The sequence below is a fragment of the Squalius cephalus genome, assembly GCF_949319135.1.
Source record: "Squalius cephalus genome assembly, chromosome: 23".
Taxonomy (NCBI): domain Eukaryota; kingdom Metazoa; phylum Chordata; class Actinopteri; order Cypriniformes; family Leuciscidae; genus Squalius; species Squalius cephalus.
In genome coordinates, this window is record NC_137144.1 from 15033979 (window position 1) to 15057739 (window position 23761).

The 23761-nt window shown below is 38.1% G+C and overlaps 1 protein-coding gene across 6 annotated transcripts in view; it reads right to left on the reverse strand.

The window, feature by feature from the left end:
• Positions 1-1680: 1680 nt before the first annotated feature.
• Positions 1681-23761, reverse strand: part of ptprz1a (protein tyrosine phosphatase receptor type Z1a) — a 57838-nt gene continuing 35757 nt past the window's right edge. The window contains exons 9-30 of one of the 6 annotated variants that reach the window (XM_079858717.1): positions 21324-21508; positions 21040-21166; positions 19386-19426; positions 18315-19275; positions 15215-15356; positions 13210-13295; positions 12548-12633; positions 11062-11082; positions 10813-10909; positions 10645-10730; positions 10197-10331; positions 8709-8843; positions 8424-8587; positions 8214-8349; positions 7898-8044; positions 7683-7776; positions 6664-6737; positions 6438-6578; positions 5771-5923; positions 5234-5376; positions 3139-3274; positions 1681-2480 (exon numbers count right to left, since the gene is read on the reverse strand). In XM_079858717.1, coding sequence (XP_079714843.1) covers positions 2337-2480; positions 3139-3274; positions 5234-5376; positions 5771-5923; positions 6438-6578; positions 6664-6737; positions 7683-7776; positions 7898-8044; positions 8214-8349; positions 8424-8587; positions 8709-8843; positions 10197-10331; positions 10645-10730; positions 10813-10909; positions 11062-11082; positions 12548-12633; positions 13210-13295; positions 15215-15356; positions 18315-19275; positions 19386-19426; positions 21040-21166; positions 21324-21508 — 3434 coding nt within the window. In that variant the 3' untranslated portion in view covers positions 1681-2336. Of the gene's footprint in view, positions 2481-3138; positions 3275-5233; positions 5377-5770; positions 5924-6437; positions 6579-6663; positions 6738-7682; positions 7777-7897; positions 8045-8213; positions 8350-8423; positions 8588-8708; positions 8844-10196; positions 10332-10644; positions 10731-10812; positions 10910-11061; positions 11083-12547; positions 12634-13209; positions 13296-15214; positions 15357-16853; positions 19276-19385; positions 19427-21039; positions 21167-21323; positions 21509-23761 lie in introns of all 6 variants that reach the window. The other 5 variants (XM_079858713.1, XM_079858718.1, XM_079858714.1 and 2 more) reach the window with 5 other exon arrangements.

Here is a 23761-nt window from a genome sequence, read left to right on the forward strand (position 1 = left end):
TCATCTTCATTAGACAGAAATGAGAGGAAGTTACCCTTCACCCCCCCTCATCCATCCCCGTGTGTTGACTGCCCGGTGGCGGCCATAAACGCAATCTGCATTGTTCACGGTGTGCGGTCACTATAAAGTAGGCCACCAAGCGCAGGATAATTGGGTCTGTAATTATTAGAAGTTAAAAATGCAAATGAAGGTACTAGTAACCGCTCAAGACTGTGTCTGGCCATTTGACCCATATTTTTGTGTAAATGAGTAACCTTTTGCTCTTAAGACTGGATTAGAATTTGGGAATAATTACAAGCAATTCTTCAAAGGGATTATTTCATAACTCCATGTAGCTGCCATCTTTGTCACCAAACCCCTAAGCCACAGACTTATAATAATCGGTTCCTGAAGATGCAGTGGCTTAATAAGAAGTGACCCGATCGTCACCAGAAACATGGTCTCGTTGGGTTAAGCCAAGATGAATCTGAGGAGGGCCGAAGCAGAAGTTAATTGAAAAACAACCCTATTTGGCGAACGTCTTTAAGGAAACCTGCCTTTGTTCTCTTTTTCTGACCTCCTGAGCCAGATGGAGAAGACTGAAGGACTGTTATTCTGACCTTCTCGGGAGTTTGGCAATCAGGATGCCGAAGTAACAAGAAAAGCAAGTTGAGAATTAACAGCTCGCACGAGCCAAGCGGCTGCTGTCTGGAGACTGTAATCAACACGAGTCTGTCCCGAGGGCAGATGAAGACCACAATCTTACAGGATATTGTGGAGACTTTAAGGATCTTCAAAGATAAACTGGTACCAAAAAAAGCACAATATTAGACGAAAGCATTATTCTGGGTTCAATACAAAATTTTGACTCGTCCCTTGTTTTCTTCCAAAAAGAAAATACAGTGAGGCACTTGAAATGGAAGTGAAAGGGGCCAATTTTGAAGTATTAACGCAGAAATTTGAAGCTTACAATTTTATAAAAGCACTTACATTCATTTTTAATTTACATAAGTGATGTATATATACACACACACACACATTTATATATATACCTGCTTCTATTTTATATATATATATATATATATATAGTGCTCTCAAATCGATTAATCACATCAATCATAGAAGTTATGTGTATAAATTTATTATATTTATATATATTTATATATATTTATATATATTTATATATATATATATATATATATAATATATCAATGGTTGGCGGCCAGATTTCTTTTAAAGAAATTAATACTTTTACTCCGCAAGGATGCATTAAATTGATCAAAAGTGACAGTGAAGACATTTAAATATTTCTATTTCAAATAAATGCTTTTCTTTTTTGCCATTACAGGAAAAAATTACATTTACACATTTGTTCTGTAAAGTTTTTCCTGTCAACTTTACAGTCATTTTAGTGTTTTATATTGGATAGAACTTTACAAAGAAAAGATTAGAAAGTGATTTTTTGGAAAAAAAAAATTAAAATGAACACTCATTGTTATGGCTATACTATTGAAACTATTTTAATGTTTAAAATTGGCTCCATTAACTTTCATTGTAAATGCCTCACTGTAACCCAGTTTTGTTTAGTTTTTTAAGAGAGGACTAAGTAAATCAACATTATTAAACATGAAATATTCCTTTCAAGATATTGTCAAAAAACAGGAATTCTGAAGTTCTATCCGGCATGAACAGCCCAGTCTACTTGTGCTTTCTTGTTTCTTTTAATCCTACAAACAGACAAAAGCTCTTGTACAGCTAAACAGTGTCAGTGTGTAATGCTTCATCTTACGTCAGTAACAAAACAGTGAGGCATCAGGAATATTAAAACACCATTTCAAATGTGACTAAATTATTAAAACGCAGCCTTGCCTTGTAAAGCACTATTGCCTCAAATATAAAATTCTAGACATAAATAGAAATTTGGTCCATCGACGTTGTTGCTGTAATATTATTTACACATTAGAATATTATTTCCTGCCCTTATCCATGACTGATTTTGCCACTTTCTTTGTATATTTGTATGAAAAACAGTGGCTGAAATTCTACTACAAAAGATGCACTAATAAAAAAAACAGTCTTATTAAAATAAAAAAAGTTGTTTTGCCTTTAAACAAGCTTTTAAGCAAATAAATACGACGAGACTCTATGAAAAGACATTAGTACATAAGACATTAGAACAAAGTGGCGGTTTAAGAGAGAAACAATTAATAAAAACACGGAGTGTACAAAGGCACACATTTAATGACAGCGCTGCATCCAGCAGAGCGCTATCAGTTCAGAGATGGACTGGGGGAAAACAAGAGCATTCTTTGATAGAAAAAAACGAGTCTTTTTCCTGCGCCGGCTCATCACTATGGTTACACCAAGGATTCCAGACTCTCGGCCGCGCTCGAGACGCCTCCTGGGACCGTGCCGTTGTTGTCAGAGGACTGAAGCGCTCGCTCGTCTTCTTGGGTGCTGATCAAACTTAGGATGGCTTTGTAGAGGAACTGATACTGATCCTATCCGTCCAAAAAAAAACGGGGGAAAAAAACACATAAGAACATGTTGGTAGTTTGACCACAACACACCACTCAAAATATTCCATTTTCCCTTGTGGATTTGAGTTAATTCCACCTCAGGGCAGGATTATTAATGACTGACTTTTTCCTTGTCGTAACTGCTGCCAACTCCAGATATGCAGAGAAAAACAAGTTGCTACATTTCCTTTAAAATGTCTAAATGCCAATAGTCTGCAGACACATGGAAAACACTACATTTACAAAAATAATATAAAAGAGCTCATACATACTATGAAAGTAGTTGCCCAAGAACATAATATTGACCTATAAAATAATCCAATAAAATAAATACCTGTTTATATTTAATACATTTTAAAGAATATATATATATATATAAATTCCATTTTAAATATTACATATACTTTCATATGTAATGAATAATTCTAAATTATCTATATTAAATTAGATTTAAATTTTTTTTCCATCTTAACATATAAAAATTAATGTCTATATAGCCAAAATCGATGTTCAAGTTGATGCATTTTGATGTTTTTTCTTTCTTTTTTTGGAAAGAAAAGCATTGAAGTTCTATAAGCCAATAAAAGAAATGCTTGTTATACGAGTTCTATTGAAAGAAAGCAGCCAGATGAAGCCTCACAATGTCAGTGAAGACTCCAGGCCTCATGAGGTTGATCATCTTGGCCACCATGTAGACGTCCACCACGCTCTCGGCCTCAAGCTGCTGCAGGAGAGTGAACAGCGCACAGAACGTTCCCGCCGTCACACCACCATTTCTGCAGACACACAAGCAGAAATCAAGACCTGGACATTATTAAACTAATCGATAAGAAATAAAGCATGTTCAGTTCTTAATCCTAGCGAGCCGCCAACCCACACAGCATTATAGACGTGCTACCGACTTATTACCTTGAAATATTTCTAGTTAAATGCATAATAGTATTTTATTCAATACTGAAAAGCAAAGGTTTTTCAGGGACTCCCAGTGAGCCACAAGGGGGTCCTGTAAAAAATATTCAGATAAATTAAAATAATAAAAAGTACCAATAGTAATCAAAATGTAATGGTATTTTAAAAGTAACTAAAATAAATCTGCATTTGACATTTAGTTTTAACAGTTACTGGAAAAATATGTTTTTTCTCTTTACTTGCACCGTAAAAACATGAATACTTTGCACTGTTGTTGTATTATTCACTTAATATATTCTCTGTAATATGCCTTTGGAACAATACTTATAATGAAAAGTGTTATATCTTTATTTATTTATACCTTTAAAAATGTTGGGGTCAGTAAGATTTTTCTTCTTTTTTTGGAAAGAAATGTGTACTTTCATTCAGCAAGAATGCATTCAGTTGATCAAAGGTGACAGTAAAGACAGTGTTACAAAATAATTCTATTTGTATATTGTGTATTTTTTATAACGTACAAATAAATAATCCTGAAAAAAAAGTGCCCAAGTTTCCACAATATTCAAGCAATATTACAGTATACAAAACTTTTGATCAAGTAAATGCAGCCTTGGTGAGCATAAGAGAATTCTTTCAAATATACATCTGACGGTATGTTTACATGACATTGATGTACTAAAAAAGAAAACGTTTTTCGCGTACAGGCGACAAAGTCGTCAAAATGATCCCAGTTCACGCGGAGCTGCGAAAACGACTAAAAACACCATTATTCATGCCAGGGCAGTAGGTGGCGATGTCACTTTGTAAAAAATACTACATGCACCTATAGACTGAACACGAAATACGCACGCGCATGACGTCACCATTTTCTCAAATTCGTGTTTTCTAGTTTACACAGAGACGATGATGGTATCGTCTTCAAAAACGTTCACTTTGAAACCCATTTTCAAAAGTTTGGCCCCTACCATAAGATTCACTGTCCGCTGGATACAAACTAAATAATCTCCAATAATTATTTACTAAATGTTCTTTCTTTATTATTATTTATCTCAAACAATCAACATAGTTATACAACATACAAAACAATAATTAAAACCACGAAATAAAACAACCATCACAAAAACAAAAACAAAATAAAAGTAATAAATACATAAATAAAAGATAATAGTAATAATAATAATAATAATATCAAAATAAAAGATTTGTTTGAGAAGGAGCATTTATTAAATGTTTCTTCTTATTAGGAGTTCAAGTGCGTAGCGCTGAAAGCCTATTGGAATTGTTCAAATTTCCTAGGATCAGCATTCTCCCCTAAAAGTGATCGGGCAGACCAAACCGTAAGTCGTAGAGACTCGAAACTTTGTGGGCTGGTAGTACTCACACCGCCTACAACGTCACCAAGGCTCGCCCCGATCGGCCTGACGGGGGCGCTACAGCGATGGAAAGTACGAATCGCTCATAGCTTGAAAACCAGTAGGCGTAGGCTCAAGTGTCTGTATTTCTATGGCAAATCCTATGAGGTGGCTGATTTGCGTAGAACTTCCCGAAATTGGGTGAGCACATGCGTCACATGATTCTAAAGAAGCATGGAACCTTTATGGACATCTCTTGAACCCTGATTATTGCTGCTCGCGGCTATATTTATTACTATTATTACTGTTTAACAGAATCTAGACCATCATAACCCAGCCTGGAAACTCAAGCTGGTCTAAGCTGATCTTTTCAGACAGTAGACAGTGAGGCGGCCCACTAGCTTCTGGAACAAACATAACGTGTCTTTTCCAAGACGCTGTGTGCATCTCCTTCAGGGCCAAGATGCAACTCACTCGTCGTGCACGACCATGGGTCCATCTTTGGAGCCGGACTCTTTTTGGACGATGTTGATCAGCTCAAAGACGTTACTGATAGGACTGTCTGGGTTGGGCCAGCGTGGCGTCCGGTAATGCTTCACTTCTAGAACAAAATCATCCTGAAAAGAGGGAGAAAACGGATCAATTAAATGTGTGTGTGTTTATGATCACGTCTGTGTGGGATTCAGCTGATACAGATGGTTTAATGCTAAGTGTGTGAAAAGCAGCAGATGTGTTGTTTAACAGACTCTGTTCTCGCTTTCGTCAGCGCCCATTTGCTCCTCCTAATATTTTCCACAATCGTACGGCAGGCACCAGCTGCGATCTTCAAAACAGATGCCTGCGTTTGTGTTTTTGAATGGTTTTGGAGAAATGACACACAGAAATCGCTCATTTACATCTCTCTGAATCGATTAGCGCAGCTTTTGTATGATGGGTAAAATCTCTGATCCTCTTTGGGTTGCTAATGTTAGCTGTTAAATCTGATTGGCTGTGCAGCGGATCTTATGTTACCTGCGTCGCCTCTAAGATGTAATCTTGCACTATCAACATGTCTTCATTGGACAGGCACACGTGGCCCTCCCCTCTTAACGATACAGAGAAGGTCTCGTAGCTGATTGGCTGATCTCTCGTGGGCCAGAATACGATTGGCTCGCTGTCTTCTGTCTGGGAATGGAATAAAGAAAATGACAGAGGGAGGGAGAGAGTGAACGAGAGATGAATGAAAGGACAATCTGTTTCATTCAGCACAGAAGATCAATAGGAAATCCAGGTGTGACACTCGGGCTGCGCAATTTTGGGGAAATTGATTTTCTGATTAAAATGGCAATTGCGATTTAAAATGTGATTTAAATAAACAAAACAAATCCAGGTTTGCTTTGCTTGTTTGTAGAGCTGATTATATATCAATATGGCTATAAAAATAATACTACTAATAAAAAATATCATTATTATTATACAAAATAAAAACAAAAATACTATATAAAAACTATATAATCAAAATCAAGTATACAATAATTTTATTTTACATTACAACTGTAAAATTATAAGACTAATATTTAGGTCTGACTTCATTTCTTCATTTTCAAACATTAAACATCAAACAGTTTAGTTTTGATTAATCGTGCAGCCTAGGTGACACTATAATGCAGTTAGCGATACATGCTATAATGATGTTTACCGTAGTACTGACCGTGTTACTCGTATCCGGCAGTGACACAATAACCTGGGTGTTGTGATCCCACACCATCCTCCACAAGTCCTTCACTGTGCTGGGTAAAGGACTCTGGGTAATGATGAACTCTTTGCTCTGCCGATAGCCCTGATATGAATGCATGAATGAGTCTGAATGTGAATAATGAATAACCTGCTGAGAGAACTGACTTTAGAAACACTGAATGTCTCACCATGACATATGAAGCATTGATGTAGTCTGACGTCTCTCCTGCTGATGTGGACAAACACACTCTGGATTTCTCCACTGCAAAACACACAGTCAGTTTGTGGAACTAAATATCTGTCCATCCATGCAGCCATCCATCTATTTATCCATCTGTCTGTCTGTCTGTCTGTCTGTCTAACTATATCTGTCTGTCTAACTATATGTCTGTTTATCTATCTATCTATCTATCTATCTATCTATCTACGGTATCTATCTATCTCTGCCTGTCTGTCTCTCTATCTGTCTGTCTATCCATTTGTATCTATCTCTCTATTTGACTGTCTATCCATTTGGACTTTTATCTCTATCTATCCATCTGTCTGTCTGTCTATCTATCCATTTGTCTGTCTGTCTGTCTGTCTGTCTGTCTATCTATCTATCTATCTATCTATCTATCTATCTATGTCTGTCTGTCTCTCTGTCTGTCTATCTCTCTATCTGTCTATCTATCTATCTATCTAACTGACTGTCTATCCATTTGAATTTTTATCTCTATCTATCCATCCGTCTGTCTGTCTATCCATTTGTATCTATCTATCTCTCTATCTGTCAGTCTATCCATTTGCATGTCTATCTGTCTGTCTGTCTATCCATTTGGATTTTTATCTCTATCTATCCATCCGTCTGTCTGTCTGTCTGTCTGTCTATTCATTTGTCTGTCTGTCTGTCTGTCTGTCTGTCTGTCTCTCTATCTGTCTGTCTATCTATCTATCCATCCGTCTGTCTGTCTATCCATTTGTCTGTCTATCTAGCTGTCTATCTATCTATCTATCTATCTATCTATCTATCTATCTATCTATCTATCTATCTATCTATCTATCTATCTATATCTGCCTGTCTGTCTCTTTGTCTATCTATCTCTCTATCTGTCTGTCTGTCTATCCATATGTCTATCTATCTATCTATCTATCTATCTATCTATCTATCTATCTATCTATCATAATATGAGGAATAACAATAAATGCAGTAGTTTTGTGAACCCACCAGGAATGAGAGAGCAGCTCCTGTTCTTCGTTCTGTTGCAGTCATTCAGGGCACTGGTGTAATCGTTCTGTTTGGCATTTGACTGGCACACCAACTGCAATCACAAGGTCATTGTCATGTAGAGGTTATATCATTCCACTACAATTCATCTGTGGTAAAACAAAGACTTCCAGCTGTGCTCTTCAGTAATCCCTAAAAACTAAGAGCGCACTTACTTTAAACTGCTTTTCCAGGCATGTCTTGCATGAGGACCCTGGGGTCAGGAGGTTGTTAACATACTGATGAATATGGCTTGATGGCACCTCTGTCTCTTGACTTAAAATGGCCTCAACTAGAGCATCATGGGTAAAGATGTACTGCTCCTGTAAGGGTACCAGACCAGATGATCTTGAGAAGGATACTTGATCATCAAAATTTTACTTTGAGTCCAAATAATAAGAAACACAGTAACACTAAGGATCGATTAAACAGTAAAAAATGAAGAAAAAAATGAAGTTCTCTATAATGAGACTTTAATTTCTGTTCACTCACCTCCGTTTGCACTAGATAGTTCCGTTGTGTACGAATGTGTTTGAGGAAGCCCAGAATGTTGACTGTCCCCTGCTCTTTAATCTGTTTTAACATGCTGTCCAACACTATGTAGGTCCCTGTTCGGCCCACACCAGCACTAAAAACATACACAAATACTGTGAAATATACAATATGACACTTGCTACATTTAAAGAAAGTCCTGTAGCCCACCTGCAGTGTACAATCGCTGGACCCATGTCATCTGTTTTGGCTCTGGAGGACTTGTAGATGAATGAAAGCACAGGCAGGACATACTCAGGAACGCCCATGTCTGGCCACTGTGTGTAGTGATAGTGTATCACCGTCTTCTCGTTACTATGACCTCTCTGAGAACCCTGAAGAAATCAAAACGGCATATGTATATACATGTAATGTTAACAAATAAACAACAAAAAATCTCTAATATCGACCCATAACCGATATGGTGGCAAGATGCTGTGTATCCCTGCTGGATACCTTCTTTATGCTGGTATTTCTGATGGTGAAGGTTCTCTGGGTGTAGTACGCGAGGACTTTTGTGCTCTTAACAGTAACCAAAAAACAGCCGTACTCCTCCTGCTTCTCCAGAGGCCAGTACTGGTCACACTTCCTCTGAGAAATGGAGAAACAATTGGTCATTGTTAACATCTATTTACATCAATATAAATTCTGTCATTCATTCTCATCTTCGTCCAAACACTTTCGATTTTTTAGTTTCCGTCAGAATAAAAGCAGGTTCAGTGCCTAAAAGTGTTGTCGGGAGGGGATTTGTGTTTAATGAACCTACACGTTAGAATAAACCATCAAAATATGAGGAAAATACCTTTTTGGTCACACTTTAGTTTAAGGTCTAATTCTCACCATTAACTAATTTACTATGACTTTTGCCTCAATAAACTCATAATCACTGCTTATTAATAGTTAGTAAGGTAGTTAAGTTTAGGTATTGGGTAGGATTATGGGATGTAGCATATGGTCATGCAGAATAAGGAATTAATATGTGCTTTATAAGTACTAATAAACAGCCAATATCTTAGTTATATACATGCTAATCAACTAGTTAATAGTGAGAATTGGATCCTAAACTAAAGTGTTACCATATTTTTTAAATAAAAAAACTGAAGTTGGTTAATGTATTTATCTGACAAAAATATTTGGCAAAAATAGACAAGCTAAAGCTACAGGTTTTATTTTACTATATAAAAAAAAAAAAAACACTCACAGGAAAAAGCATACATTGACTACATACAACATAATCAGTTATTAATAGGGTTCTCTCTTGTTTTTTTACATAAAATTATGTCTGCACAATTTGACATCTTTCATTGCATTATCACAAATAAAACAATTGACTCTAACCACAACTATGCAATATGCTTACAAAATCTTTAAAGATGCACTATGCAATTTATGTTTTTCCTCAAACAGCGCCCCCTAGAGTCGCAGTGGAGTACTCGTATTTAACGTTACTGTCGTAAATACCACTCACGCAGAGCCGTCTCTGCACTCTTCCGACCTCGCATTCTTTGTTTTCTTCGTTGTCTCTGCCATGATTCATTCTGAAATGCATGCTAGTGTCTTCCATAGAGGCTGCTTCATATGTTGTTGATGTATGTGACGTCGTGCCGTAAAGCAAGTCGTGATTCTCGTGAGATTTGGCGGGGCGCCACCTCTCAAACTTGCATTGCTGGTTTTGCCAGTGGCGCCTTTAACAGATTTCTAATCATTTTTAATTAATGGCTAAAGATGTAAATTTCCTAGGCATCACTTTTGACCACTGCTGTATTTTCTATGCAATGAAAGTGAATGGGAACTGGAGTTGTCAAGCTCCACAATGTGCCAAAAAACAGGTCCATGTGACACTCCAAATCTTCTGAATATTGATGACAGAATTCTCATTTTTGGGTGAACTGACTCCTTACATATCAGATATTGCATTGTAGGTAGACTTATAAAACAGCTCACCCTTCCTTTCTCCACTAGGTTTGTGATCATAACAATCACTCCCACGTTCTGCTCCCACACCATCCGCCAGAAATCCGGTGTGCTGGACTTCAAAGGCCCTTGTGCTGCAATGTAGGCTTTCTGTTTGTTAAAACCCTTGAAGAGAGGAGACAAATAAAGCTAGCATTCTTAGCAAGTATTCTTAGCTTAAACTTTGAAAGAACATCTCAGGTGACACAATCTTTCCAGAGTGGCTCCAAATATTTTCTCACACTCGAGCTGACACCATGCCTGACTTTCCAAGATTAAATCAATAGCAAATCAGCATTGCTTTTAAGTGTTTTAATCATATCTGCTAGTTAAACAGTTGCACTTTGAGGTAGGCATGCCTCGCTGATTAAATAATAATACAATTATCATGATATGCCTGCATTGTAATGCTTCTGAGGTAATGTTGACTACAACTTACATCCACGTAGTTGGCGTTTATATAGTCTCCTCCGCTTCTTCCGTCTTTGTCGTTCAGGGGTGCGAGTCGCACTCTGGTGTGGTCATCTAGGATGAAATCCAAGAAATTACCATTTTAGATCAGATCTACATACATCTAATGCTCATATATTGTGACCGTGGTTCTCACAGGCTAAAATGTTGAGGTATCGGTTCTTGTTCTTATTGTCCGGATGGCTTGAACAGTCTGTAGTTGTTCCAAGGTCCACTGTGCATGTCTGAACTTCCTAAAAAAAAAAACATAAACAATCCTCTATTCCAATAACCAAACACCAAAGACACGGTCAAAGACTTTACACAAAAGATGCAGACAAGTGAGCATCACAAATACATGCTAAAGCTATCAAAAGCAAACAAATTAAAGGGAAATGTAGCTTACCTCAAAATACTCTTTCAATATCTAATGGGGGGGTGAGAATGCGAAAAGCAATGAAATATAATAACAAACCAGGCACCATTGATAAACAAAACAGAGTAAAGCAAAAGCACTGACAGTCTGATTTGGATTCTGTTCATTTTAATTATGCAAACTGCCTACAAGTTCCAGTACTGGATGCTGATTGGTCAATAGAGCGATACAACTTTAAGAAATAAAATTGCAATTTTGAGATACAAATTCATAATTACAAGAAATAAAGTAGCAATTGTGAGATATAAAGTCACAACTATGAGAAGTAAAGTCTTAATTGTGAGATATAAAGTGGCAATTTAGAGATATAAAGTTGCAATTACAAGAAGTTACAAGTAGCTTTTTTCTCTGAGCCAGAAAGTCTTAACTTCTTATAATTGTTAGACATAACGTCGAAATTATGAGAAATAATTGCAATTGTGAAATAAAGCTACAATTGTGAGATAATAATGTTACAATTTCGAGATATAAAGTTGCAATTACAAGAAGTTACAAGTAGCTTTTTTTCTCTGAGCCAGAAAGAGTCTTAATTCTTAAAAAGTCTTAATCTTAAAAATCTTTCAAATCTTTTTCTTTAATATTTAAAAATGCCGAAAACGTGGAAAAAATGCAGAAAACGTGGAAATATACCCAAATTAAGTATTTTTTTAAAATACTTTTATGAAATTAACTGTCAATTGAGGTTTTGGTTTGATCCAGGGAATGATTCACTTTTTGTTCTGCATTTCTGTTAGAGTTACAGTGAGTCGAAATAATAAAGGAATACCACAACATTTTCCGGAATCTTTTTCACTGCTGTATGAATGAACGTAGCCACAAATATCAATTATGATCAATCAAAATGGACAGAATCTAAAGCCGTTCTGTCATGGATTGAACAGAACTTGCATTTAAACACTACAGTTTGCATTGTGTAAGTTTTAGCCTGCCACAAAACACGTATCACTAGTGGGTGTGTGGAGAATAAACTTGAATTCAGCCTGAGCGTAACACAAAAAGCGTTATGAACTTAAGCACGAAACTTATGAAACACATCCATCACTTTTTCATAGGTATCGCTTATGACAAGAACTAATAAGTTTACTGCCTTGTTTGTGTCCAATTAAAGCTTGCTTGATTTTTGAGTGATCTAATCAAGTGTGAATAAATGAATGTTATGGTGAGAATGTACTATCTGACACTGATTGATGTTAATTAAGCTGAAACCGGGTCTTTTTGTGCACCTGACTGGAATATAGAGCTGAGCGTCTTATTGACCCAATTATAACTCAAATGCATTATCAACAACCTGGTTCATGCACGAATGGATAGAAACAGCATAATCGTGCCTGAGCGAACCAAACAATTCATTTATAAGACATGCCTTAATGACACGTTGATCTGCTACATCAAGGCTCGTACGAGACAGCTGTCCCTTGAGGAGTGTCAAAAGAGAGGGGGATGATGGGATACAAACCTCAAACTCTCGGGAAAATGAGTTGGTGTTGTGAAGGTCGGTCACATGCTTTACAAATTGCTTTACTGACTGGGGTTCATGTTCACCTGGAAGTGCAAAACACAATCACTAATGACAAAGAAATAGCATTGAAAAGCATTACGGCGTACACTGATCAGAGAAATGACATTATTGGCTAACAATAATGTGAAAAAACCTGTTTATGGACAGATTAATTCATATGTTGGTCAGTTTTTGCCTACATTGTGGGAACTAAAAATGTCATGTGGCCATAAAAAAGATGATTATCATTTTTTCCCCTGCATGTTGGTGACATGACAAAATGTTCAAATATTACAAGCATTTTTTAAAAATATTTGTTATATTATAAAAAAAATAAAAGATTATGACAACGTTTAAGGTTTTCCTTTATTTATTTGTATTTATTATATCAAATGATATTATGCACCACCCTGACAATTCAAACTTTATTTCCCCCCCCCAACAAATATTACAATTATTTCAGAACTGTGTATTGTGCTTATCATAGAAGAGGTGTAGTTATGTCATTAAGTACATGACATGCAATTCTTTTTTAAATAAATGAACAGATAAGATATAGCATCAACAGAAATTCCCTGTTATGATTCTGAAAAAAGTGTGTGTGTGTGTGTGTGTGTTACCTGTAGGGCTCAGCATTGGTGAAGAGGAAATCACCCTGGGTGATGTGCTGTCTTCAATGTAGAAATGAGCAGTCTGAAAACATTTCCTGCAACGGCATTAAACACTTTTTCTACACCAACACTTTATGTAACAGAAGTACTGTTGACTGAATAGCATGTAAAGTGAATGTACTATGCAAATTTCCTTCACACAAAGTTCAAAAAAATACATGGTTCTCACACACAAGCTTGGATTATTTCTTGTTTCTTATCCACATATGTGCTTGAGACTGAACTCCAAGCTTAAAAAATAAACACAAAAACCATATTTAATCTAATCCACAACACGTTTTTAACAGGATCACTCAGAGGACTTCCTTAACCGGAAGCTGTTTTGTCTAAAACGTAACTTCTTGGAAGGGATTAGTGAGCACAAAACGATGGGCGACACAGATTTAACGCTAACGTTTCAAGACGTCCCATTAAGTGCGCATCTGTCTGCTCTCCAAATGAGCACCATGTAGCTACAGATGGACAAGCAGTCGTACATGCCCATGTTCTGCTGAGATTGAACCACCCACGGCTGCACTAACAAGACATGAACATGACTTGGTCGTGTTGAACATAATCACGTGGAGGTTCTTTCTCCAGCCTGGCAGCATGTGTTCCCTGTAGGCCCACAAACAACAGATCAGCATATCGGAGATTTAATCACCAGCTCCAAGATTACCGATTTAATCTCCTCGCAATCTTCACGGTGTAACAACAAAAAGTCAAACGTGAGCAATATGTTGAAGGGTCAAGAGGCACGTCGGAATGAGAAATGTACAATCTCGTGCTGCTAAACTGTTTACACATCCGAGACATGTTCTTGATGGGATTGCCAAAGTTGCTTATTTCACGGTTGGGAATATTTGAAGGAAAACAGGATTGCAGACTTCCATCCTGGTGTGGAAGGACCATTTTTATCGCTTTGGTGGGAATTCTGGCCGGTTTCACACACACACACACACACAGACCACCGCCACATCATGGCTTGTTTATCTTGCTTCCCTTTGAGGTGGTCCCTCACCCGGTGGGTGTGAGATTGGGTCTGTGCCCAAGATTAGACCCCCATCACAGACAGACAACACGCTTCTCATGGGGCCACACTGCTCCCCCTTCTCCTCCTTATCGACGATTGTTATGATTATGGATTAGTAACAATATGATGGAAATCATGAGCAGCTGTCTCAGAGGAAGTGTATTTTTGTTTTCATTGCCTGTCCAAGTCAGCTTTGCATGACCAATGCCAAAACAGAGTTTACAAAAAAAGCTTGCTTGAAATAACTGCTTTTATTCATGTCAAAAATATTATGAAAATATTATTTAATAATTTTAATGGTCAGCAATATATATATATTAGGGATGAGCAATATATCGGCCACCATATTGGAATTGGCTGATATAAGTAATTTTTTTATGTTTTTATAGTTAGAGACAAATAAAAAAATGTGGCCGATATATTAAAGCCGATACATAATGGATTATTTCCTTGAACTGAGACACTTCAGATGCGCACTGTTCACCATGATGGTTTTGAATTACTTGAAATATGATTGGAATCACTTCAAAAAAGGAAAATACTGTTAAGTACAACATGTGCAGTGCAAGTCTGTCATAAAATTATAGAGAACATTATAATTGTGTGCTTGGGACATGGATTTTAATGGTGAGACTTTTGTTTTTGAAATCAGGCTCTCAACAACATTATATAAAACATTATATCAAACATTATATAAAAACTTGGATTTAGATTGATCAGCCAATATATTGCTTATTGGCTTTCAAATATAAAGTGTTATCAGTATTGGCCAAAAGTTTCATATATCCCTAATATATCTATATATTATAGATTTTTAATATACAATGTATAAATATACAATTCTATATTAAATATAGTTTAATATTATTTAATATATCACTATTATGGAGTACAACTGTGCTGAAATTGTTTTGTGAAGATGCTGTTACCTATAAGACTTACCTCCAGTAGATAAAAATGCCAATCAAAACAATGAGACCCAGGAAAGTGAGGGTGGAGACCACAGCCAGAGGAACCACAGCCTTCTGCCGCTCAATGCTGCTCGACAGGGCCACCCGCGACTCATGACTGCTGTTACTGGCGTCTATGAGTTAAAAAACACCTCTGATCAGAGCATTATCAATGATCAATGTTCTTTTAGAAACAGGACATTCAGTATCCTATCAGACTCATTAAAAGAGTAATTAACAATAAAAATGTATGATATACACTGGAATAAAAAACTCACCTTGTTCAATATGTTTTTTACACACCTTGAAGTCAAGTGGAACTATCCCACTTCATGTAAATTGTAACACAAATTCAGGTTAATTTTACTATAGCACTGAAGTGACATCATTTGCAAACCAGTACGCCTTAAGACATGGAGTAACTGAGGAAAATAACAAGTCAATAAATAAAAAAGGCTTTGATTTTAAAATTGTAAACATGATTAAACAATGAATGAATATCTAATGGTAAAGACCTCTGGTAAAGGTTCTATTTTGTAGTTAAAATGTGTAAAAATAAATAAATTGTCAAAACAAAACACCTTTTGTCCTTTACCATGATACTGAGGTCAAGGATATTGACTCAGTCTCTCTTTGATTCTTAAAGACCCTATAATCAGTATGTCACCCATAAGGACTGGCATAGCACCACTTAATCTATTCCATCAGAAATGTGTTTTGAGTTGGTCTGACACTAAGAAGCTAAAGAGTTCACAGGTCATAATTCATTGCAGACAGACACGTTTGAGAGATTAAGACCTGGCCTAGGACTGTCTGATATGACCTCAGCATCCCAGCCAAAACACAATGCTGCCACTGCCAGCTGTCACCTACTAGTGACTATATATAAGAGTTTTGCTGCCCTCTGTTGGACAAACAGTAAAATGACTGTGTTATCCGATGGAGGAATCGGCAAACAAAAATAATTTAGGCAGTTGTTGTTGTTTCCCAGAGCTAAACCAAATCTTAGCTCAGATGCTAAGCCTCAATGCGGTTTAATTTGCTATTCAGACTTTCTATCATATAACGCTTGATGAATCTACTAATTGATCCCATTAACAAATGACTACAGTAAAGGCTAAATGTGTCACCAGGTAACATGGATTCGACTTGAGATGGAAAACATGCTGTTGGTATGTTTCTGATGACAGGTGTGAGCATGCTAATACACATTTTTAGCAAATAATCACATGAACAACATGCAAGACAACACAGAACACAGGAATCACATGGGACTAGGAATAAGACACATATTGTGATGATGGGATTTTCTGATTAAGATGATGGTTTTTTAGTAGCACATGGCATTAAGCCTAACTTGTCCAAAAGCTTTGATGCATACGTTAATTAAGGACGCTGTAGTGAGCTCTTCAAATCTTACCTTCCCAGCGAACTAACACTATCTGAATGAGGTTTTAGTTGTTTAGGTTACATTTGTGGGGGATTATGGCGTTCATTATTTAGGATGGATTAGTTGTCCTCGAACCAAGAGTTTTCAGGAACTTCAAAACTCTTCACTGATCAAACTTCACTGAGCATGGCTAAATCAAGAAGCACCTTCAGGAATGGACGCCAGTAACCGAGAGCTTTACCTTCCACTGGTTCCTCTTCTGAATCCCTCTCAGTGCGCTCTGGAATACTGAAGTCTGAAGACGTCTCATTATCGGTGAGGTTTTCACCTGATCCGCTCTCCTCTTCCCCACTTCCTCGTAGAGTCCAGGACGGACTGGGCCGCAGGGTGACCCTGAAGTCTGTAGCTTCACTCTCTGTCCCGTTCTCACCCTCGAAGTAGAAGGAGGAAGAGTGCTCCTCATTCCCATCATCCGTCTCATCAGGAGGAACCTCTGTAGGAGAGGCAGTGGTGATATATGGGATGACGCTCTCATCTCCAGATGCTGAGCTCTGGCCCCAATCTAAATCAAGGGCCCAGCCCGAGGCACTGTTCTCCAGCTGCCCATCGGCAGAGTGTGTAGGAATGGAACTGGACTCTGGAGCAGAGGAGAGTGCAACGGTTGGGGGCACAACAGGGACAACCACAGAGATGGATTCTGGGGCAGAGGTTGGCGCAAGGGTTGGAGTCATCACAGGAGTAGGTATGGATCTGAATACTGGAGTAGAGGTTGACGCAATGGTTGAAGATCTTATGGGAGTAGGTGCTCCCTGTGACTGTCCGATTGCACTTTGCGCAACGCTGCTGACGGTGGCTGCAACAGAAATGTTGAGGTCACTAGAAGGCTTGGTGGAAAAGGGAAGAGAAGACAAAAGAGCCTCGGCACGAAGGTCCAATTCTGCGTTGCTGCACAGAGGAGCACCAGTGCTGGAGGTGGACAGAAATGAATCTAGATCTACAGGACTAGATAGGTCACCCGAGAGACCACTACAAGGGGAAAATCCCGTAGTAGCGGAGGGCAGCAGGATGTTTGGAGAGGCATGCAAAGAGATTTCACTAGATGCACCACTGTCTTGACTAAAAGTAGGAGCTACTAGAGAAGAATCTACACACTCCATCGGCAGGCAAGAGACCCCAATGCTACCTGAGAGAGAAGCATCAGAGTCGAGGGTTGTCATCATCAAAGAGTAGTCCCTAGATACAGGAACCGAAGGCTGGAGATATGCAAGAGTGCTCAGCATGGAGACAGTACTGGGGCGCTCAGAGGGGTGTAAAATGTCATGTTCAAAGTTTGGCTGCATGGAGACAACTGAAGCAGTCGCTTCTGGTAACATTTGAGGGGGAAGAGTACTTCTACACTGGGGGTCAGCCGAGAAGGACCCAGACAAAACATCATCATCACCATCATCATCATTACAACCACCACTAGAGACAGGCTCCATGTCTAAATAAGACACGGAGCCGGTGAGGAATAGGGTAGGGTAGGAAGGGGAAGGGGTGATAGACTGTGCACCACCAGACACCAGCACGGAAACAGTGTACGGGATGTCCCAGTCAGGGAAGGGCTCAGACAACACACTGCTTAAGGAGTAGGGGGACACAGGACTTGCATGCATGTAGGACAAAGTGTCAGATACAGAGGGGGCATACGAGGCGCTCTCACCATTAGACACCGGCTGGGTGGTCTGCGACAGAACAGTGCTGAAAGCGGCAGTGGTTGGAAAAGGTAAGCTAGCAGTTGTAGGCCACAGAGGGACCTCAGGGGGGAAGGTAGAGGAAGTTGATTCCATTGGGATTTCAGGCAACGGGGCTACAGTCACTGAACTATCCCCATAGCTGTCTGAGTCAGTTACAGGTCGAGTCACTTCCTCAACCCCCGAAATGTCTATCGGAGCTGATGTTACAAATGTTTCAAGGGTTCCACTTGTTTCAGAGGTGACAATTGTTTCAGGGGTGAGACTTGTTTCAGGGGTGAGACTTGTTTCAGGGGTGACAATTGTTTCAGGGGTGACAATTGTTTCAGGGGTGACACTTGTTTTAGGGGTGACATTTGTTTCAGGGGTGACACTTGTTTCAGGGGTGACACTTGTTTCAGGGGTGACACTTGTTTCAGAGGTGACACTTGTTTCAGGGGTGACACTTGTTTCAGAGGTGACACTTGTTTCAGGGGTGACACTTGTTTCAGGGGTGACACTTGTTTCAGGGGTGACACTTGTTTCAGAGGTGACACTTGTTTCAGAGGTAACACTTGCTGTAAAATCTGTGAAGGTACTGCTTCGGTCATCAGACTCTGAGGATACACCTGCTACAACACTATAACTATCTGGTCTAGTGGTGTGTACATCTACAAAAACTGTGGTGGTTATGGTTGTAGGGGTGGTAGGTTGGTCTGTGTATTTCACTGTAGGTTTATCCGTGTATATCACTGGAATATGATGATCGGGAGTCTCCTGGGAGTCTTCCACCGGGAGTCTTCTTTCATGAGTCCTTGGTGTTGTCTTAACGACTGGATGGACTGGGCGCTCTGTTGAAGTAACTCTGGGGCTGGTTGTGGTGGTTTGGAAAGGATATGGAAGCTGATTTGTATCGGGTCTGATCAAAACGGGGTTGATGTGATATTCTTCCTAAAATAGGAGAAAGAGATGGACAGAAAGAGAAGCCATGTATTTAGTTCTGTCGTAGAAACCAAAAACACTGAACAAACTATGCACTAAAGTAGCATTGACATAGTTACCTCTTCGTCATATTCAAATGATACAGCTTCATTGCCTGCATCTGAAAATAAACCAAACATAAAAGAGTTCAAATATGGTATGAGTGAAAGATTCACAGGACAGCTACAGATAATGTATCATAACTCTTTATAACAAGTTACAATAACTGTGTTTATAATTTTATCCTTAATAGGCAAAGAAACTTGCATGCTTGGGGAACAAAAGTTGAACGCACAAATTGTTTTTCAATGTGTATTCAATCACAAACAAAAGGGACATTTTTGGCATTTGGTATTCTCTGTTGAGATGTTGAGAGTACAGAGGTTGAGAAGGAAGGAAAGGTCACCAAATAGGGCATTTGTTTAGGTCATTCTTTCTTTGATACAAAGAGTGCAAAAAGGAGCAATCTCTGGGTCAGAGGTTTTTGATCACACACATTGTATCACACGACAGGAAAGTTTGGACACCTTCATGCATTAAAAAGGCTCCCAACACACAAAGATGGAGAGAGCTTACAATCTATTGCAGGCTCTTACCTGTCATGGGATCAAGCTCAATGACACAAAATGGTGGAAAAGACCCCAGAGATTTCGTGAAATGTTGACAAGATCGGTTTGTGAAGCATGGAAACATTAAAAGGTAGAACATGTATGATTTTATCAGATAGACTGGGCCCATTTCACTGATGTAAACCCAATCCACTTTTAAACATTTTCATCATGAAAAAATGTCTTGTGACAACACATATATTCATGAACACTGAAATATAATGACAGGGACTTTCAGCGAGACAGATACGTTTATTATAAATCAGTAAGCTCAATACATACGTCCCAACATTCCAATGAATTAAAAAAGAACACAAAAAGCACAAATTATCCATTGAAAACATGCATATCTGTGAGAGACCGAAAAAAAAATCAATATAGAAGGAAATTCAAAATGCAGATAGTGACGACAAAGTATAAAATAGACAGACAGAGAAACAAGGAAAAGACACCCAAAGAACACTGACAAAGACAAAAAAGTCTACTATATATATATATATATATATATATATATATATATATATATAGTCTAAGTTCAAGTTAATTAAAAGATTGAAATAAATATAAATTCATTAAAAGATCAAAATTTATTTTATAATAAGTTAAAATATTCCACTGAAATTGTCAGCTAAATGTGAAATCAATTTGGGTATAACATTGATATAACATTATTCATTACAGTACTGGATTTCATTCCAAAACCCACCCTTATGCAAGTACGTGAACAAAAACTGGCTAAGCAAACTCAAGTGTGTTTTTCTGCAATCTGAAATGTGTCAGACCCAAGTAAGTCTTTAATACCCGGAGAAAACTGTCCATTAGCACAAACTGTATGTTCAATCTGAGCATGCACTTACAATGCATAGGTCAAGCATTCAGATCTCTGTTTACATAAACGTGTACTTGTGTAAAGTTTGTTTCTGGCTAAAAGCTGTAAACCACTCAAGGATTCTGTCCATTCAAGTCTTAAATGGCACCACATAATTTTCTGGACAAGGTAACTGGTTTGCAAAGGATCAATCTACAGTATGAAGCATTTGGCTTTTGTCTAACATTTGCAGTGGGATATGAGTGTTTTAAACTTATTGTCCACGGATGCGAGGGCGGCGGGCGCGATTGGTCTTACCAGGATCATCCAGGGGAATGTCCACTGTCAGCTGGTCACTCACTCTGCCATACAGACCATTGGTGCACACGGCAACAACCTGCACCATGTAACTGGTGTTGGCCACCAGGTCCTGAATGATCGCCCCCTGGTGGTGGAAAAAAAATCATCATAATTGATTTGCATTATTCTGTTGCATATAAAATGAAACATACAGGAGGTGAAATACGGAAAGGTGACCTTCACGATATAGGCCTGATTTTAAAGATTCATCTGACATTTATGGCCAAAAGTTAATGAATTACCACGTCCTGGTCTCCATCAGTCAAGTACTCTAATGCAGATTCATCATCGCCCTGGGCCGGCCGGTAGGTGACGGAGTATCTCTCTATGCTCGCGTCGTAGACGGCACGCGGTCTCTCCCAGATTACAAGCATACTGGTGTAATTATGAGGGTTGACTTGCACGTTCTCCGGCTCTGAACTGCAAACTATGACAGCAAACACACACAAACACACAATGTTATACTAAACAATGGTGCCAGGTGAAAAGATGGCTGTAAATACAATGCAATATCCATAATAAATATCCATACTATCTTAGAAGAAAAGGTTCTATGGGTTCTGTCTAGCATATATACAGTACAAGCTAGGGGTTCCCATCATAGGATCATTTTCTGGATTTAGTTTAAATTAATTCCTTTTTCTATATTATTTTCTATATTGAACCCCATTTGAACACTACCCTTCAAAAGTTAGAGTTCGGTAATATTTATTAATGTTCATGAAAAACATCTCATGCTCAGCTGAGCTTTTGATCAAAAACACTGTGAAAACAGTAATATTGTGAAATATAATTTAATATATTTTAAAATGAAATTAATTTGATTTCTAAATCTTTTGTAACGTTATACATGTCATGTCACTTCAGAACAATTTAATGTGTCCTTTCTGAATAAAAGAATGAATTTCTTTCAAAACCTAAAAAAAATTTTACTCAGATTAAGCATTTCTGAGGCTTCACTTATTGGGTCAAGTTATGACATGGTTGAACAATGGTTGACTTAAATCCACTTAATATTTTTCACCCTCAGAGTTCTCAATAACAAAGTGTACTGATGTGTAATATTTCTCATCTACCACCGGCACTCAGTTTCTAACACAAGAGGGCAGAAAGCGCCCAAAAAGATGAAACAATCTGTCTACTAAACCAGTTGATTCCCAACCAAAGTAGGCCTAATTAAAGTCCCCCTGTAGTCACTGTCTTGACTAAAATAGACTTAAAATAGCTTGAATGTACAGTAACTCTACACCCTTGCCATATTTAGTATACATGGTTCTATGAATATACAAATTAAGCCCTGCCTCCACTCACTCACGCCAGCTCAGAGATCCACGTTAACAATCACACGTTGACGTGATTGGTTACAAGATAGTTTGTAAACACCAGCGATTTCAAACAGCATTTTTGAGTCTTTGGTCTTTGGTTCACTGCAGTTTTAAAGGAGAACTCCGGTCAATTTTAACATTGAGCTCATTTTTTTTGTAAATTTGGAGTGCTGTCAGTACAGAGAACAACGACAAAAATCGGTGTTGCCTATACCGTGTTATCCTCTTTTTAAAATTTGCACCCTGTTGACTTCAATTGATTAATCTCTTTTTTTCTCTCTTCACACTACAAATGTGTGTAATCTGTGCAAGTTTAATTTGTGGCAGAATATATGTGAAACTTTGTATTTCTCATATATTATGAGTTCAAATGTACACTATTCTGGTTTGATGTCATGTTAAACGCTCTCTTCACTCCTTATGTCATTTATTGCAGTTGCTCTATCCCAAACTTCCCTATCCATTAGGAAGCATATACAGTATGGGATACAGTATCTGAACAACCAGATGCATTTACGGGTTTGAACTGAATTCAGCCGGTGCTAGTGAAGGGGCAAACAGAAAAAGACAGTTTCCTAGCAACTCAAAAATGTTTTGATACGTGAGCCAGAGAGACAGAGATTGATGTGAGAGAATAGTAGTGAGTAAACATTGTTAATACGGTAAGCACAGTGAAAGAGAGGTTACAGTAAGTAATTCTGGTTTGCCTGGCTGCTTTCAGCTTATGCTAGTCAGAGATTTCACCAGTCACTCGGTATATGAAGGATACATATATATAATGAAAAACTTACGGGAAACTGCAAATCTAACAAAGAGCATCAATAATCCAAACTAATGAGCGTAAATATTGGCCCTGAAATCTACCCTCACATTTCATATTTCCTGAGGTTTAAATGAAGTCGCAAGTAATCTGTGAGTCTTTACAAAGTAATAATGCAGCATTAAGGCTGTAAAATGACATGTCCCAGGCACTGATTTAAGCTAAAACACAGGTTGGAGAGTATATATATTGTATATATGTTTGAAAGGACACAAGTGGGACATTTTCCATTGCCGACGGTCTCTGTAAAAACAACTCCCACGTGCCAGTGATTCTCAACCCTACAGAGTTCGCCCTGTAGCGGAGGAATCTGAAATGGGGGCATCGATGTTCCATCAACGATCTGCTAAAGCGGAAAGTCTGAGAGCAAGCCAGTACGGATCTGTAAGCGGCGTTTTAAAATGAACAGGTCGAACTGAGTAATAGATTTGTGAAACATCTCATTTTCTGCAATCACATTAAAAGTTTTATGTTACAAAAAAATCTTAAATTTAAACTATATAATATAATGTTAGAAAAAATCTACTCAGTTAAT